This window comes from Cervus canadensis, chromosome 8, assembly GCF_019320065.1.
Source record: "Cervus canadensis isolate Bull #8, Minnesota chromosome 8, ASM1932006v1, whole genome shotgun sequence".
Classification (NCBI taxonomy): Eukaryota; Metazoa; Chordata; class Mammalia; order Artiodactyla; family Cervidae; genus Cervus; species Cervus canadensis.
In genome coordinates this window covers 33,578,893-33,593,611 of record NC_057393.1, presented here as the reverse complement: position 1 = coordinate 33,593,611, position 14,719 = coordinate 33,578,893, and the positions used below count along the sequence as shown (strand labels likewise).

Here is a 14,719-nt window from a genome sequence, read left to right as displayed (position 1 = left end):
TAATTTCTCTTATAAGCCAAAAAACAAGTTTACTCCCTGCTCTCTGCATGACTGGCTAATGTTTAATGAGCCACTGGTGCCAGTTTTGTAGGCATACCTCTTTAAGGAACGTTTAGTTACATCAGCCAATTGCATGACCCACTAGGTCACTACATCTTAAAATGTGGACCACAGATCCTCAGCATCAGAATTCCCCCCGATGCCTATTACCAAGTCTCAGTCCTCAGTCCCTCTCTGGACCCACTCAATCAGAAACTCTAGGAGTATAATTCAGAGGATCCCATGAGCACTACACTTGAGCACCCACATACCACTCAGAAAAATCCTGTTCATGGTTCTGCCCGCAGCATTTAGCAGAATACCTAGAATATGACCAGAACTCAATGATGAATGGTTAACTAGCCAGATACTTATTTTTGAGGGGCTCTGGCTCGTTTGCTAGGGCACGCCCTCAGCACCAAAGCTGACATTTACTGAGCACCCTCTCTGTGCCAAGCCCTGAAAGAGAAACTTCTCTGTACTTGGTCCCACTGCACCCACAGCCCCAACAGATCCATGTGTCCCCATTTTATGACTCACACTGAGGTTCTTTCGGTCTCTTGGTTCCCAGGGCTCCTGAGAAGAGAATAGACTGAGTCCTTGGACTCAGTCTTTCCTCTAAAGCTCTTGGCTTTCCCACTACGATGGGGACGCGTCCCTCGCAGAGCAGGACCTGAAGTGTCAGGACACTTAACTTCCCATGACCACTGAAGCACTGTTTTGCCTCAAAATTCCCTGGAGGCCACTATGCAGGGGCCTCAACAACGTTCTTCCTTTTGAGGAAACAGTGCTAACACTTGTACCAGGCTTGTCTCTCCATGTACTCAATTAAACTCCTTTTTTAAAACCCGGTCTCTGCCATTGCTGTATATAAAAGAAAGCCTGCTAGCTTGCAGAATCAACAAGAGTGAACCTCTGCCTCCCCTAGAATCTCCCTGCTTCCTGCTACAGACGGTGAGCACCGTGCCTGCTGCTGGCTTTTGCACACAATTTCGCAGCTCTCCTCAGCTCTCCACACTACATCTGCCCGGCCCCACAAAGAGCACAGCTAGTCCAAGGAAAGGCCACGGAAGTGGTTTTCTCTGTAGGAAGGTGTGCATTCCAAACAGGACAGAGAGGGAGAGCATCTAGACAGACTGGTGAACAGCCACGGGAGCCCACGGAACACACAGGGGAGGCATGCTCTAGTGAAAGCAAAGGCGGGCCCGGTCATCACACAAACACAGGGCGGCCGACATCTCTCTCAGAACTTAGTATTTCAGTGAGAAAGGGGTTGGGGTTGGTTTGCTGGTTTTCTTACTGCTGGGAGCAGACATTCAGGAAAGCTGGGAGAAAGGGGATCCCGCAAGCTTACGGTACTTGAAACAGCTCCCGTGAGGTCAGGCTCCGAGACTCTGCGGAGGCCCTCGGGGACCGGAGGGACCAGTGGAGGCGGCGGTGAGAAGGACGGTGGAGTCTGGCTAGCTGGGGGGAGGGAGCCAGGGGCGCTGGCTGGCTGGCTGTGGTGGGGCCGCCTCTGCAGATGAGGGGGAATGAAATCGTCTAGAGTCGGGAAGGTCAGAGGTGAGCCGGCAGGGGCGGCCGCCGGGACTGGGGGGCCGTGGGGCCCCAGAGATGCTGGAGGTCTGTCAGCGCCTTCGTGCCCTCTGTCGGTATTAACCCGGTAGAGAGGGACAACTATTACCTCAGGCGGGGCTGGGCTGGAGGAAGTGGCGCCCTGTGGGAAACAAGGGGGTCGTTACGTGAAGGGGAACCGCGGGGAAGAAGGAATTCCATATCTAAACAGTTGAGAGTGGACATGCAGTGAGGTACTCTGAGAAATATTTAATCAGTGCCCTTTTCTCCGAGTACACGAGACAGACAGCGCTAGCCAGCTGGCCTCCTGACTCTATGACACAGAGGGAACCCCATCCAACTTTACTTTCCACCCATCTATTTTTGAATCCTTTTACCACTTGAGAGAGAGAGAAAGAGAACAACAGGCAGGCAGGCTGTGTTTAACCCCCAAAATGGCTTGCAGAGCCTGAAAGCTTGGGAGTGAAGACCATTTCTCCGGCATCTTGATACAAAATGTGTAAAACATAGTATCTCACCATGTCATTAGTCTACAGATTCCACGCTCCAGCATACTTACATATTTACAGGAAAGAGGCAGGGAGATCAAGAGGACTGTGCTGAGATGTTTAGAGAGAAGAATTTGGGATCAAGCTGCAGCATTATTAACGAGGAGAGGGAGGGTAGGGTGGCCCAGAAAACAAAAAAGAGCTGCTCACATGAGTTTTGAGAAGAGACGGTGGAGAAGACACACATACATTCCTAATTTCTTGCCTTGGCTGGATAACACGGCTGCAAAAGGTAAGGTTCTTTTCTCTTCCGGTTTTCGGGATCAGAGGTAACCTGGGGGCCTAGCCCAGGTGCTCTCACTGCGTCTGGGAACGAAGGCCAAGGCCCTGGGGAAGGACTGTGGCCACAGCCAACGGCATCTTTATGGATGTCAAAGGATAGCTTGGGAGGGCTGGGAGGAGCAGCAGAGGGAGGCGTCCCTGTGCCGGCTATGCGGGAGACAATGGTGGCAGCCGGTGCCCGAGTGCCTGCAGCTTCCGTGCCTTTGGCTGGGTCACGTGCAACACCAGCGAGGTTTTCCGATGCCACTGGGCGAACGTTACGGGATAAACAAGGTACATATAAGCTGCTGACCTTTTTATTCCCAACTGCCTCATGACGTGGGTTAGAGCTCACATTCTCTCTACCGACTGTCCTGGCGGCTGCACAGCGCTGCTGGGGTTGGGACCAAGCGCCAAGGGGTGTGGAACCCGGAAGCGGGGGCCCAGGACACGGCACACCTCGGGGGGCTGATCCGGCTGCCAGGGGGACAGAGATGGGCCGGGGTAGTGAGGGGCTCTGCTGGCTGAGGGTGCCAGGTGGGAGGTAAGGCTTTGGTGAGCTCAGGTAGAGTGAGTCCCTGGAGGGACTGCGGGTGCTGGGGGGCTGCCATGCAAAGCGGTCCTCTCTGGGGAAAGGAGGGCGTGGGGGAGAGAGGACCTTCGTAGTATTTTTGAGACACAGTAAAAAGAAAGAAAGAGGAGGGGAAACGGGAAGAAGGACGACCATTAGAAACAGCAGCACAACATGATCTGAAGAAAAAACAATTCCTGACATGACTGTAAGCAAACCCTCAGCTTAGACTCCTCCTGGCTTGTTCATTTCTCCTCAGGATAAAGTCAAGGACCGGATCATACTCACCTGAAGAGGCAGGCTGACTCCCCTCAACATCACACGACGCTGAGCTCAGCCCAAGTGCTCAGTCAGTCTGACACTAGTTCTGGATTGACCTGCACCCCCTGAGACCTCCTGACCCAACAAGGGTGCCCGAGGGCTAAGCACCAGTGGAAGAAGCCTAAGAGCTCCCGGCCTTCTCCCATCTCCTTTCCTCAAAGACTTTCCACTCCATGCCTTTGGCTTCCAAGTTTTGAGTTCCCTCAAAGTCTTGAGTGTGTTTCATTCTTTTCCCTTAGGAAATGTAGGACCAGAAGAATCATCAGAGCTGTGTTCACCCGAGGCAAACGTCTCAACTGAGTCCCTAAGATTCAGCACTCAATCCCGCAGGCATAAGTTAAAGCCCACCAAGAAGAGACTGCTAAGGACTTAGAATCCATGAGTGCTCTTGTCTCCTAGGAAACAATTTGATGGAACTACTTATTAGAAGGAAGACAGTCATGAGATTAAAAGCATGTTGTCTCCTATTTTTGATGCACCCAGAACAAAGGGGCCAGGCCATGAAGCAACTGACTGGCCGGCTGGACTGGCATCTGACGGTGCCTGGTTTACCTGATTTCAGTTCATTCCCCATCCCCATCTGGCCACGAGGCACAGACAATCCTAGAAAAGGGTAATCAGCCTCAGGCTCATGGTTTATGTGCAAAGCTCTGGTTCCAGGCTCAGAGCTAGAAAACTGCAGCCCTAGTCTCATTTCCTCTCAACACAGCCCCTAGCTCCTCCTTGGGGTTCAATGGGGCAGAGGGTAGGGGAAAGGGATAAATCTCCAGATGATCTTCATGTCAAGGAGAGCCATCTATGAGCCTATGGTTCAACTGGGAATTAGGCCATAAGGAAAGTTTATTTCCTGGATGTGTGTCCCCACAAAATTCATAAGTTGAAGCCCAAACCCCAAGGGATGGCATTTGGAGGTGGGGCCTGTGGGTGGTAATGAGGGTTAGATGATGTCATGAGGGTGAGACCCCCATGATGGGACTGGCATCCTTATAAGATAAGCAAGAGAGACCAGAGCCCTCTCTTTCTATCAGGTGAGGACACAGGGAGAAGGAGGCTGTCTGCACTACAGGAAGAGAGCCCTAACCAGAATCCTAATGAACAAGCACCTTGATCTTGGACTTCCCAGCCTCCAGACATGTGACAAATAAATGTCTGCTGATTGAATCACCTGTCTTTGTTATTTTCTTATAGCAACTTAAGACACCTAGACTTTCTTCACTGGCCCCTATCTTTAAAGATCACCCACTATGAGAAGAAAACCAGAACCTTCCACTAAACTGCACAGGTGAGGCAGAGTTTGGATGGTAAATGGATTATAACCCTAAACTGGGAGGGTGCAAGGGTGTGGCCTACTTGGGGGTTATTTTGTATTTCCTTTTTATTTTTTGCAGAGTGCAGGCAGCAAGGGGAAGGGATGTTAGTGAGGGTGAATAAGTGAAATAAAGTATGGGTCTGGACTATACTATCAATCGAGAGACAGTAAACAATCTACTCCTTAGGTTAACTAGGTTAACTTGATGCCTATCCTTTCCACAGGGAGCCCAGGTCAGTGCCCGTCAAATGTGGCCATATATCCACCAACCAAAACTACAAAATGTATTTTCAGCCACAGGCAGGAGCAGAACCTTCCAGATGTACACTCTCTTGGTGAACTTAAGCTGGAAGTTGGGGTGTGCTCACGGACTAAAACAATGCTCTCTAGAAACAAAACACTTGAACGAGCATGCACCAAGCCGAGCTGATGTTGGTGGTCAGGGAGGTAAGTAAAAGGCAATTTTGAGTGAGGTTCAGAATTATTTTGAGCTCAAGTGTCCCCCATGCGATTCCTTCTGGTCCAAATATAGCAATTGATTTCAGTGAGTTTTTAACTTAATGTGGCTATGTCCATATAAGGGGCCAGGGCTGAATTACATCAGGCCTGAAGCTTCCCAGGGCCCTGACCCTGTGGAGAGGACGCTTCCCCAGAACTCTGACAACGTGCTTAGAGCCAAGGCCTTCCTGTCCCAGGGCTCCTTTTAGCTCCGAGAAGGAGGAGGGTAGGCACAGTCGCTTTACATGGAAGGAACTACTTTCTCTTTTATTGTAAACACGGTGGGAACCACCTAGGCAGTTGACACTTCTCCCCAGCTAGCTACTAATGAAATTCCATTTATCTTTTTAGAAGATGGGACAGTGAAAAACATGAAGCTCCTTGAAGAATCTGCCATGATCCTAGTGTATACAGTTTCAGAACTACCAGTCCCTACTGCATCAGGGCTCACTACAATGATGCTGTCAGAGATGGGAAAGCCCTGGTTGCCTGTCCCCGGGGGTAAGGCGAGGAGGGCCGTGGGAGGAAAGGCAGAGGTGGGAGCAGCAGGACACAGGATTCCTCTCTGGCCCATGAGTCCCTGGACTCCTCCTTAGGAGAAGATGCTAGGCCTGCAGGGGTCTGAGAGCTGTCTTCGTCTGAAACCAAGCCAGGGCAGTCAGCAGCCCAACTACCCAAGCTCCATGTAAATCAGTGTATTCTATTAACTCTGGCCATGGCTATGGAAACAAGAAGTCATTTTTGCATTCAGAAAACAAATCTATGACCTAAAGGCTCTTGAAAGCTGGATGGTCAACTTTACACTGAACATACAGAAAACCTCTTATCTCAGCAACCTGTCAGGTATTGTTTCAGACATCCCAGTACAAAGAAACTTCTCAGACAGTAAGAGATGAGAAGATGCATACACAATTCATAGGCGCTGTTACAGAATGGTCATCCTTGCTATGAGGCTCACCCTCACAAACTCCTTGAGGGCAATGTTTCACACAGTGATCTGAATGCAACAAATGCTCAACAAAGTTGCCACCAGTAAGTATACTTAAAGGGGATTTTTGTTCACTTTACATACTCTTAAAATCCTCTCTTTTAGAAGAACTGTTTTAAAAGCCAGAAGGACTTAGTGAGCTACCCTTTGGGCTAAGTCACTGATAGTGGAAGAGGCTGTGCTTCTACATGTGCCCGGGGTTAATTAGCACTATCTCCTACCCCGGGTACAGAGCCAACTGTATCCAACCTGGAGAGTGCTGAGAAGGAACGGTGCCTGCCACCAGCAGCAGACTTAGATGCTTGGAAAGGGCTTAGAAATGATGGCACATCATTTACTGGACAAGGGACCTCCCACGTCCCGAGTCTAATGAGGCCTTCAGGAGACCAGGCCCATTTGCAGCTCCTGGTTCTGATCAGTGGCCCCGCACCGGGGGTGGGGGTGTAGGGGGGGACTTGGATCAGGGAGCGGGGTGCTCAGTGGGGCTGCACACAATTCAGCAACCTCCTTTAAGCCTGTGGAGATGGGGTTCTGCAGAGGGGAGGGAAGGCATCATCTCCGACTCAATTTCATTCCAGGGACAAGTGCAATTTTATGTCCCCATGAGCAGAACCCAGAGAATCATTGGAAAAGCAGGGTGGGAAGTAGGAAGGCATGTGGATTCCCTGGGCTCCTGGGGAGCTCTGGGAGCACATGCACAGAAGGCAGGCGTGGGGAGGCGGACTGCGTATTTTTCACAGCTCTTTTTAAAAGAATGGATTGCTCCATTCGATGGCTGTTACTCCGCTATGTAAAAACACTCTTTACGGATTGCCTGAATTACAACAGGGTCTATTCCTTTCGTCAAGCTGGCAAAGTAGCAACATGGGAGGGGGAAGGAAGAAAGATCAGGAAAACAACTTGGGAGAAAAACTTCAGCAAAATTATTCCTCCTCCCATGTGTACCACGTGGGGGATTTTCTTTTGTAAGGTAGTGCTAGGCAGTTTAAAGCCATTTGAACTTCCGTCTGCTGCTTCTAGGTTGCTAGATTAAGCGCTGGCCGCAGCTCCCTAATCTAAAAGCCGTAAGGACAAGTTGCTGGAACTCTTACAGTTCCAACTCTAGCAAATTAATGGACTAAACACAAGAGTACACTCCCTTTTTGAACATTATACTCTAAAGAGTTGTTATAAAACAGGCTCAGACCTTTTTTCTGGCTTGGCATTCCCTCATTTCCGCACACGTTTCAAACGTAGGAAACACTGGGCTGATATTTCTGATGCTCGATACAGACCAGCCTCACCCCATGCTTCTGTTTTCCTTGACTCCAACTCCTGTCTAACTCCGGTCCTCCTGGGGCTTTCCCAGAGTTGACCAAAAGTGCGGCTCAGAACCCAGTCCATCATCCAGCTGAGTGAGCGGGCAGGCACAAGTGCAAGCTATCGGCTCAAGAGTGGTCCCCACCCTGCCCGTGGGCACTCGCCTACCTGGGGCTTGCTGGAGGGAAGGCTGGGATGCACACTTCGGTAGCCCTTGGCAGCGAGTGAAGAGGGCTGGGCATTTCCATTGGCATCGGCATTGGAAGAAAGCCTCCACTCATCTGAGGGATGAAAAAAAAAAAAAAGAACCCCTCACTCTCAGGAACATTCCTTGGTTCCCTCTGATTGAAGGGTTCCCAGTGGAAGGCAGGGATAGAACAGATACAAGAGAAACCATACCTGCTGAGGAATTCTCTGACTCCAGAACTACGTGTGGCGCAGAAAGGAGGCAAACAGGCAGAAAAGAGGGAAAACAGAAATGGTTACGTTTGCAGGGAACAAGCACGCAGTACTCAGAAAGACGAAAATCCAGTGCCCCGTTGCCTGACACAAAATGCCCTCAGTCACGATGGCCTAATTACCATAGGAACCCACTCTAAACCATGATGTGCTCACAGGCGCTGACCTTTGAAAACACAAGGCTCACATTCACAGTAATGAAGAAACAATTGTTCTTGACATTCTTACTTTACAGACAAAAAGGCCACAGAACTCTCCTGTCCAGTCCTAACTCACTGACTTGCACTCCCCCATTTTTAAGCCTGATGTGGGCTCAGAATGACCTCCCCTCATTAGCAGGCTGGGCTAACAAACAGACCCAGAGAGGGAGACATCCATAAGCACTTTTTCCACAGCTGCTGGCGCTACGGGATGGGGAGAACGTGATTTAAGCCCAGAGGTATCTGCTGTGATAAGGGCTTTTCTCTCCCTGCCTGCCTTTCTTCTTTGCATTAAACAAACCCCATAAACATTTCAAAATCTAATCATCCTGAGTTTTTATCAGACTACAAGGCACCCCTGTCTCCCTTCAGCCAGCCACCAACCTGCCCTCTATCGCCTGGCACAGCTCAGAGACCTTAAGTCTCTTCTAACCTGACCCACTTAACACCACAAGGCAGGAGAGCACAGTGGTTCCAAGCTTGGCTGGGAAGGCAACTAGACCTCAATTCAAATCCTGGCTCCTCTGCCTATGGGTTCTGTGGCCCTGAGCAAGTTATAAGCCTCAGTTTTCCCATCTGAAAAATGGGGATAATGATATACTTGTGCTGTTTTAAGAATTAAATGATATAAGCATGAGAAGTGCTTAGCACAGTGCCTGGCAGAGCTCAGCAATGTGTGTTATTTTTCACCATCTTCTGCATCAACTCTTGTGTCTATTCCCTATCTTCTATGTAGCCCAGGGGTCAGCAAACCTTTTCTATAAAGGGCCAGTTAGCAAATACTTTAGGCTCTGAGGGCCACATGGGCCGAGTAGCAACTATTCAACTCTGCTGCTGTGGTACAAAAGCAGCCACAGATAGTATCAAGTGAATGGGGTGGCTGTGTTCCAATAAACCTTCATTTATGGAAGCTGGAATTTGAATTTCATTTAATTTTCACATAGCACATTCTTTTTCTTTAACCCCTAAACATATAAAAACCCAGATGCAAGGAAAAAACATCCTCACGCTTTCTGTCCAATTGTGGCAGCTCAGTTTGAATAGGGAATTTTTTTTTTTTTTTTGGCAACTCAGAAATAACCCTGTGAACAGTAAACAAAAGCCTGCTTTACTCCAAAGAAGAATTTGAGTTTACAAGTATTGGAAAATTACTTCCCAATACCCTTGCCTTCTGATTGATTCCACTTTTAAAATCCCAAGAGCTCAGTCTAATTAAAGGGAAGTCAAAAAATAAATACACACACACACACACACACACACACATACACACACCCCATTCCAGGTTGACCAGCTATACAAAAACAAGCATAGGCCAGGTTAGGCCCAACCACCAGTTTGCCAACCCCTCACAGACTCAATCCCTCAGTCTCCTCCTCCTGGCTGCCGCCTCGTATCTCATCCTATATAAAGAGGGGAATAATACAATGCAGCTCTCAGAGCCCAAGGCCCCATTTCAACATGGGTCCCTCAGGGATTAGAGATGTGTCTTCTGGATGTCTAGCTGAGATTTTTAAAAACTATTTACTGAACACCTTTCTAAGTGTCAGATGCTGTTGGCCACTTTTACACATATTTAGTATTTAATTCAGTGTACACAGTCTGTGAGGTAGGTAACCACTCTACCTCATGGATAAAGAAACAGAGAGGCCAGGTGACTTGCCCAAAGTCACAGAGCCAGGAAGTGACAAAGCAGTCGGCTCAGGTCTCTAGAATCAAGTGCGGCACTCTGTCCACCACCCACGGCCACCAGTCCCACCATCTGCCACAAAGCCAAGCCTGCATTCCAGGGAGGTGGTGGAAGCCAAAGAGTGTGAGGACAAAAGGCCGGGCAGGAGAAGGGTTTCTAGTGATCTGCATCCATGTACAGCAGTCTAGCCGCATCAAGAACAACCAGGAATGCCTGTTAAAATACAGTTCATGGGGCCCCATCTCAGAGTTTTTGATTCAGATGAGAAGTCAGGCTTGAGAATTTACATTTCCAACAGGTCTCCAGGTTCTATTAAGGCCACTGGTCCACAGCCCAGAGCTCCCTTTGAGAATCGCTGCTATAATAATGTATACTCAAAAACATCCTTATACTGGGGAAATGGTTATTTTTGCAAATTTCTTCCTCCTCTGAAACAAAGTTTTTATAACCTGTTCCAACTGAATTATTTTTTGAGCAGATGGCCTGTCACATTTCTGCCACTACCTTAGGGACAATTCCTAGGTACCTGTCTTCTTGTCCCCAACACGTAGTTGGGAAATTTATAGGACTTGATTTTTACTCATGTTACTGCAACATACAGGCTTATGTGATCAAGGCAAAGTATAATCCTCACCGCCTCACACACCTCACAGGGTTGCTGAGGTCAGGGATGGGACATGTTTTAAAAGTGACCATTTTTAACACTCACTGGTGTATCTATCCGGATCTCTGGCCCTGAGATTTCCTTGCACACGCAGGCCTTCAAACATCAGAGGACACATTGTGACAATGGTTCTCCTTCCTCCCCTATATCTATCACTTTTACAATCTTATCCTTCCTTTCTAGGTTATTTCTAGTCTGGTTTTATTAAGTCATTCTACCAAATCTATTAGACTGACATACATACTAAATGTCAATAGGTTCTGAAGAGGGGCTATCAATAAAGGATGTGAACTTTGTACACGGATGTGGGGGCAGGTTATTTTGTCCACTCTGTGGTTGGGTTGGTTCTATTCAGGTGATGCTGGCACACACAGATGTGTCATGGAAAGCCAAGGTAAGTCTGTTCCTCCAAACCCCTGGGTATCATAAAGGGACCATCACTGTTGAATCAGACAGCCTTGTTTGAGTCCTGTTTTGCTCACTTCATATCCTGAAGCAAGGGACAGAGCCTCATATGTGAAATGGGAGATCATCTCTTTTAAATATTTACTAATTTTATTTTGGCTGCATTGGATCTTCCTTGCTACTGGGGGACTTTTCTCAAGTTGCGGCAAACAGGGTTCCTCTCCAGTTTCAGTGCACAGGCTTCTCACTGTGGTGACTTCTCTTGTTGCAGAGTACAGGCTTTAGGGCACAAGTGCTTCAGTAGTTGCAACCCCCCAGGCTCTAGAGCACAAGCTTAGTAGTTCTGGTGCATGGGCTCAGTTGCCCCGAGGCATATGGGATCTTTCTGGATGGGGGATCGAACCCCTGTCCCCTGCATTGGCAGGAGGATTCTTATCCACTAGACCACCAGGGAAGCCCTATCTACCTCTTGAGTCACAAGGACTGAATGGAAGTATCTGGCATTAAGTATATGCTTAGTAAGATTGGAATCCAAAATATAAGGGAAAAGAAATTTCCCAGACATAGAAATTAGAGTGGTTGACTTCCGCCATTTGCTAAGTAGTCATAAGAACATAATATCCTCAGGGATCAACCCACTTTTTTTTCCCCCATTCCAAGTCTTTAAGACTGTTCCCCTATCCCCATCACCCAAAAGGCAGTTCCCAGGACCCTACGGAACATTCCTTTCTTCCTTAAAAGAGCTGCGTTCCTGACGTTTCATCATCTTTCATCTGGTACCTAGTCTCCTGAACCTTCAAAGCTGGTAGGCCATTTGTGTCTGAGTGTGACAGGTGAGACTTTGTCATGATCATGTACATGATCATCAATTATTAACTCTTGGTTAGATAGACTGTCAAAAATGCTTCTCTCAATAAAAGTTGGCTCAGAGTTCCGAGGTGGAGGAGGGGCTTAGAAAGCTGGATCCTCAGTAGGCTTTGCAGCTCTGAGGAGACTGAGCCTTTTCACGAGAAGTTTAATTTATTTTGCTTTATCTTTTCCTCCATCTGTTCTTGATATACAATCTTTCCTGGTCCGTGGCCACAGCTTACTTATTTTCCTTTATCTCATCCTGTGCTAATTTCATTTTGGTCTATTGGAAGGTTGTTTGGCTGATCACTTCTTGGGATCTCAGGACACTTTTCATTGAGTTAGTTCTGTGTTTCCCAGTAGGGTATCCAAGAGTTAGAGGAAAAGGTGTTAAAAGAGGGTTAACAGTGTTCCAAATCTTGTTTAATTTTTATTAATGCGGTGTGGTAAAGAATTTACCCCTCTCCAAAAGGAGGTCTGGCCTTTGCTCTCTGGCTTCCAGGAGTTAATCTCTAAGAGCCTGGGATGTCATCTTCACAGGACTGTGTCTGTACTATGCCAACAGTGTGACTGAGGCTGGGGGACTTTTGAGTCCACAGCTAATGGACTGGAGAGTGAAGTGAACCACTTGGGCAGTGGATGTGTTGTGTGTCAGTCGCTCAGTTGTGTCCAACTCTTTATGACCCCATGGCCTGGAGCCCACCAGTCTCTTCTGTCCATGGGATTCTCCAGGCAAGAATACTGGAGTGGGTTGCCATTACCTTCTCCAGGGGATCTTCCCAACCCAGGGATCGAACCTCCCGCATTGCAGGCAGATTCTTTACCATCTGAACCACCAGAGAAACCCCAATGTAATAGAGCCCCAATAAAAACCATGGACACCACAGCTTGGATGACCTTCCTGATCAGCACCGCTCTGAGGATGTTCTCACACGCAGTGCTAGGAACTGACGCATCCTGACTTCAAAGGCAAGAACCCTGCCAACTCTATGCTTCCTTCTTCCCCAGACTCCACCCTATACACTCCTTCTTTTAGCTGATTTTAATCTGCATCCTCTCACTGTTCACCAGAACTGTGAGTATAACAGCTTTCAGTGAGTTCTTTGAGTCCTGCTACCAAATTATCAAACCTTAGGGTGGTTTTGGGAATTCCCTGACCTTGCAGTTGGTACCACAGTGAGTCTTCTCTTGTCAGGACTTTGCCTCCAATGACTTCTCATCTGGCCCCTTTTATCACACATGAGCTCATGAAAAAGACTCTTAGTTAATGGGGGTAAGGAATGTCTAACTATTTTAATGTCAATTCTCTTATCTTCTTGCTACTGCTATTTCTGGAGAGCAAATGTGAGGAAATGAGCTGGTTACAGGTCCAAGAATCTCTACATCCAAAGCTAACTTTGCAGTCAAGAATCAGACAGAAAGGATGAGAGCCAACAGGCACAGAGTAAAGGATAAGGATTGAACTGAACCTTGGCTTTTGAGTCAGAACAAAGGGATTGATGGTCCATTGATGGACCATTGATGTCCCCTGACCTGGGGACACAGGTGGAGCCACATCTGAACCAACAGGGCCATTACCCAAACCCAGCCAGGATATCACACCAGCAAGCAGGAAGAAGCAGCTTCTCTCGGAGGCAGGGAATCAGCATTAAGATTACTATAGTTCTTTCCAGATGGTTCCAATCCAAAACCCAGGTCTACATTCAAAGACTAGGAAGGTGGTCAAGGATCCAGAGTCAAGCTACCATGGAAGGCAGGAGTCTGGAGGCTGAGTTTTTTGTTTGTTTGGTTTTTGGTGTTTTTTTTTCTTTGATGGAGGCACCAGGAATGGAACTGAGGGCCTCACACATGGAGGCTGAGCTTAAACTGGGCAACTCTGAGGGCTCCATCTGTCACCACCTCAGAGAGCATCTCCACCCTCCCAGTGTTCACGTGGATGCCGATGGCTCCCAAGTCTGCAACTTGGATTCCAAATTTCCAAATGCCTATTAGAAACTTCTTCCTAGAAGTCCTTCTCTTGCCAAGAAACTCAGTACATCAAGGAACGGAATTCAACATTCCTTCCGATTCCCCTCATATATCCAGCGTCTCCATGAGTGCCACGTTGATTCTCCTAGTCAACCAGGGAAGGCGCCTCCTGCTCAGCACGGAGTCCTACCTCTCCACGCTCCTGAGACACTGCGCCAACCCTGCCACTCCACTCTTCCAAACACACGCCTCGCTTGGCCCCTCCTCTTCCTCCCCCCGCCCGCCCCCCATCACCACACTGGGTCTAGACCCTCAGAGTCTCTCACAGGAATTACTGTAGGTCTTTCTGCAGTGGCCTCCTGATTTGCAGTAACTAGACTGGCTCCCATCCAAGAGCACCTGGTGCCTGCCTGGCTCTGGGCTACGTCCTGGTACGTACGAGTCGCGGAATCCCAACAACCCTATGAAGAACATCTCCACTTTACAGATGGGAAACTGAAGCTCCCCAAGGTTAGTCAGTGGCAGAGCTGAGCCTTGATTGAGGACTGTGTGATTTGAGAAGCAGACCACCTCTCACAGGGCGAGGGAGCTGGAGCAAGGACAGGGAAAAGGGGACATCCCTGAAACGTGGGTGTCAAGGGGCCATATAGAGAAGGAAATCAGGCCACAGATATGGGGCAGTAACGTGAGAACAAAGCTTCTAATCCAGGCAAGTGATCAACAACTTGGAGACTGGCAGGGATGGAAGAAGGTGGTAAAGCCAAGGAGCAAGGCAGAGAGGAACAGACCGAGAGGCTGGGGCACAGATGCTGGCCCTGGTGGGAGCAGCTGGTATCTGACACGTGCTATCTGTGAAGACACCAGGATCAGGAAGCACACCTGATCCTTAGCAAGAGCCAGGCAAGGCATCCTGCCTCATGCTTGGGCTCCCAGTCCAGGCTGGCATGGCTGCCTGCAAGTACTGCTGAGAACTGTTTTCATGAGCTGAGTCAAGGCTCAATGGCTTGGTGTGGCCAGCAAGTTGTCATCCAGAGGCTCAGGTGAAGGGAGTAGGCAGGGGTGAGTAGGGCTGAAGAGC

General features: G+C 48.6%; 1 protein-coding gene and 1 long non-coding RNA gene across 39 annotated transcripts in view; one reads left to right on the top strand and one right to left on the bottom strand.

Moving 5' to 3' along the window:
* Window positions 1–14,719, bottom strand: part of SORBS1 (sorbin and SH3 domain containing 1) — a 231,905-nt gene that overhangs the window by 88,930 nt on the left and 128,256 nt on the right. For 11 of the 38 annotated variants that reach the window (XM_043475881.1, XM_043475889.1, XM_043475892.1 and 8 more), the window contains 4 exons: window positions 7,809–7,835; window positions 7,578–7,690; window positions 2,368–3,081; window positions 1,394–1,756 (listed from right to left, as the gene is read on the bottom strand). In XM_043475881.1, coding sequence (XP_043331816.1) covers window positions 1,394–1,756; window positions 2,368–3,081; window positions 7,578–7,690; window positions 7,809–7,835 — 1,217 coding nt within the window. The remainder of the gene's footprint in view (window positions 1–1,393; window positions 1,757–2,367; window positions 3,082–7,577; window positions 7,691–7,808; window positions 7,836–14,719) is intronic. The other 27 variants (XM_043475919.1, XM_043475907.1, XM_043475910.1 and 24 more) reach the window with 6 other exon arrangements.
* Window positions 2,019–5,615, top strand: LOC122446099. The gene is made up of 4 exons (XR_006270771.1): window positions 2,019–2,394; window positions 4,504–4,597; window positions 4,849–5,071; window positions 5,474–5,615. It is a non-coding gene; the product is annotated as an uncharacterized LOC122446099 (long non-coding RNA).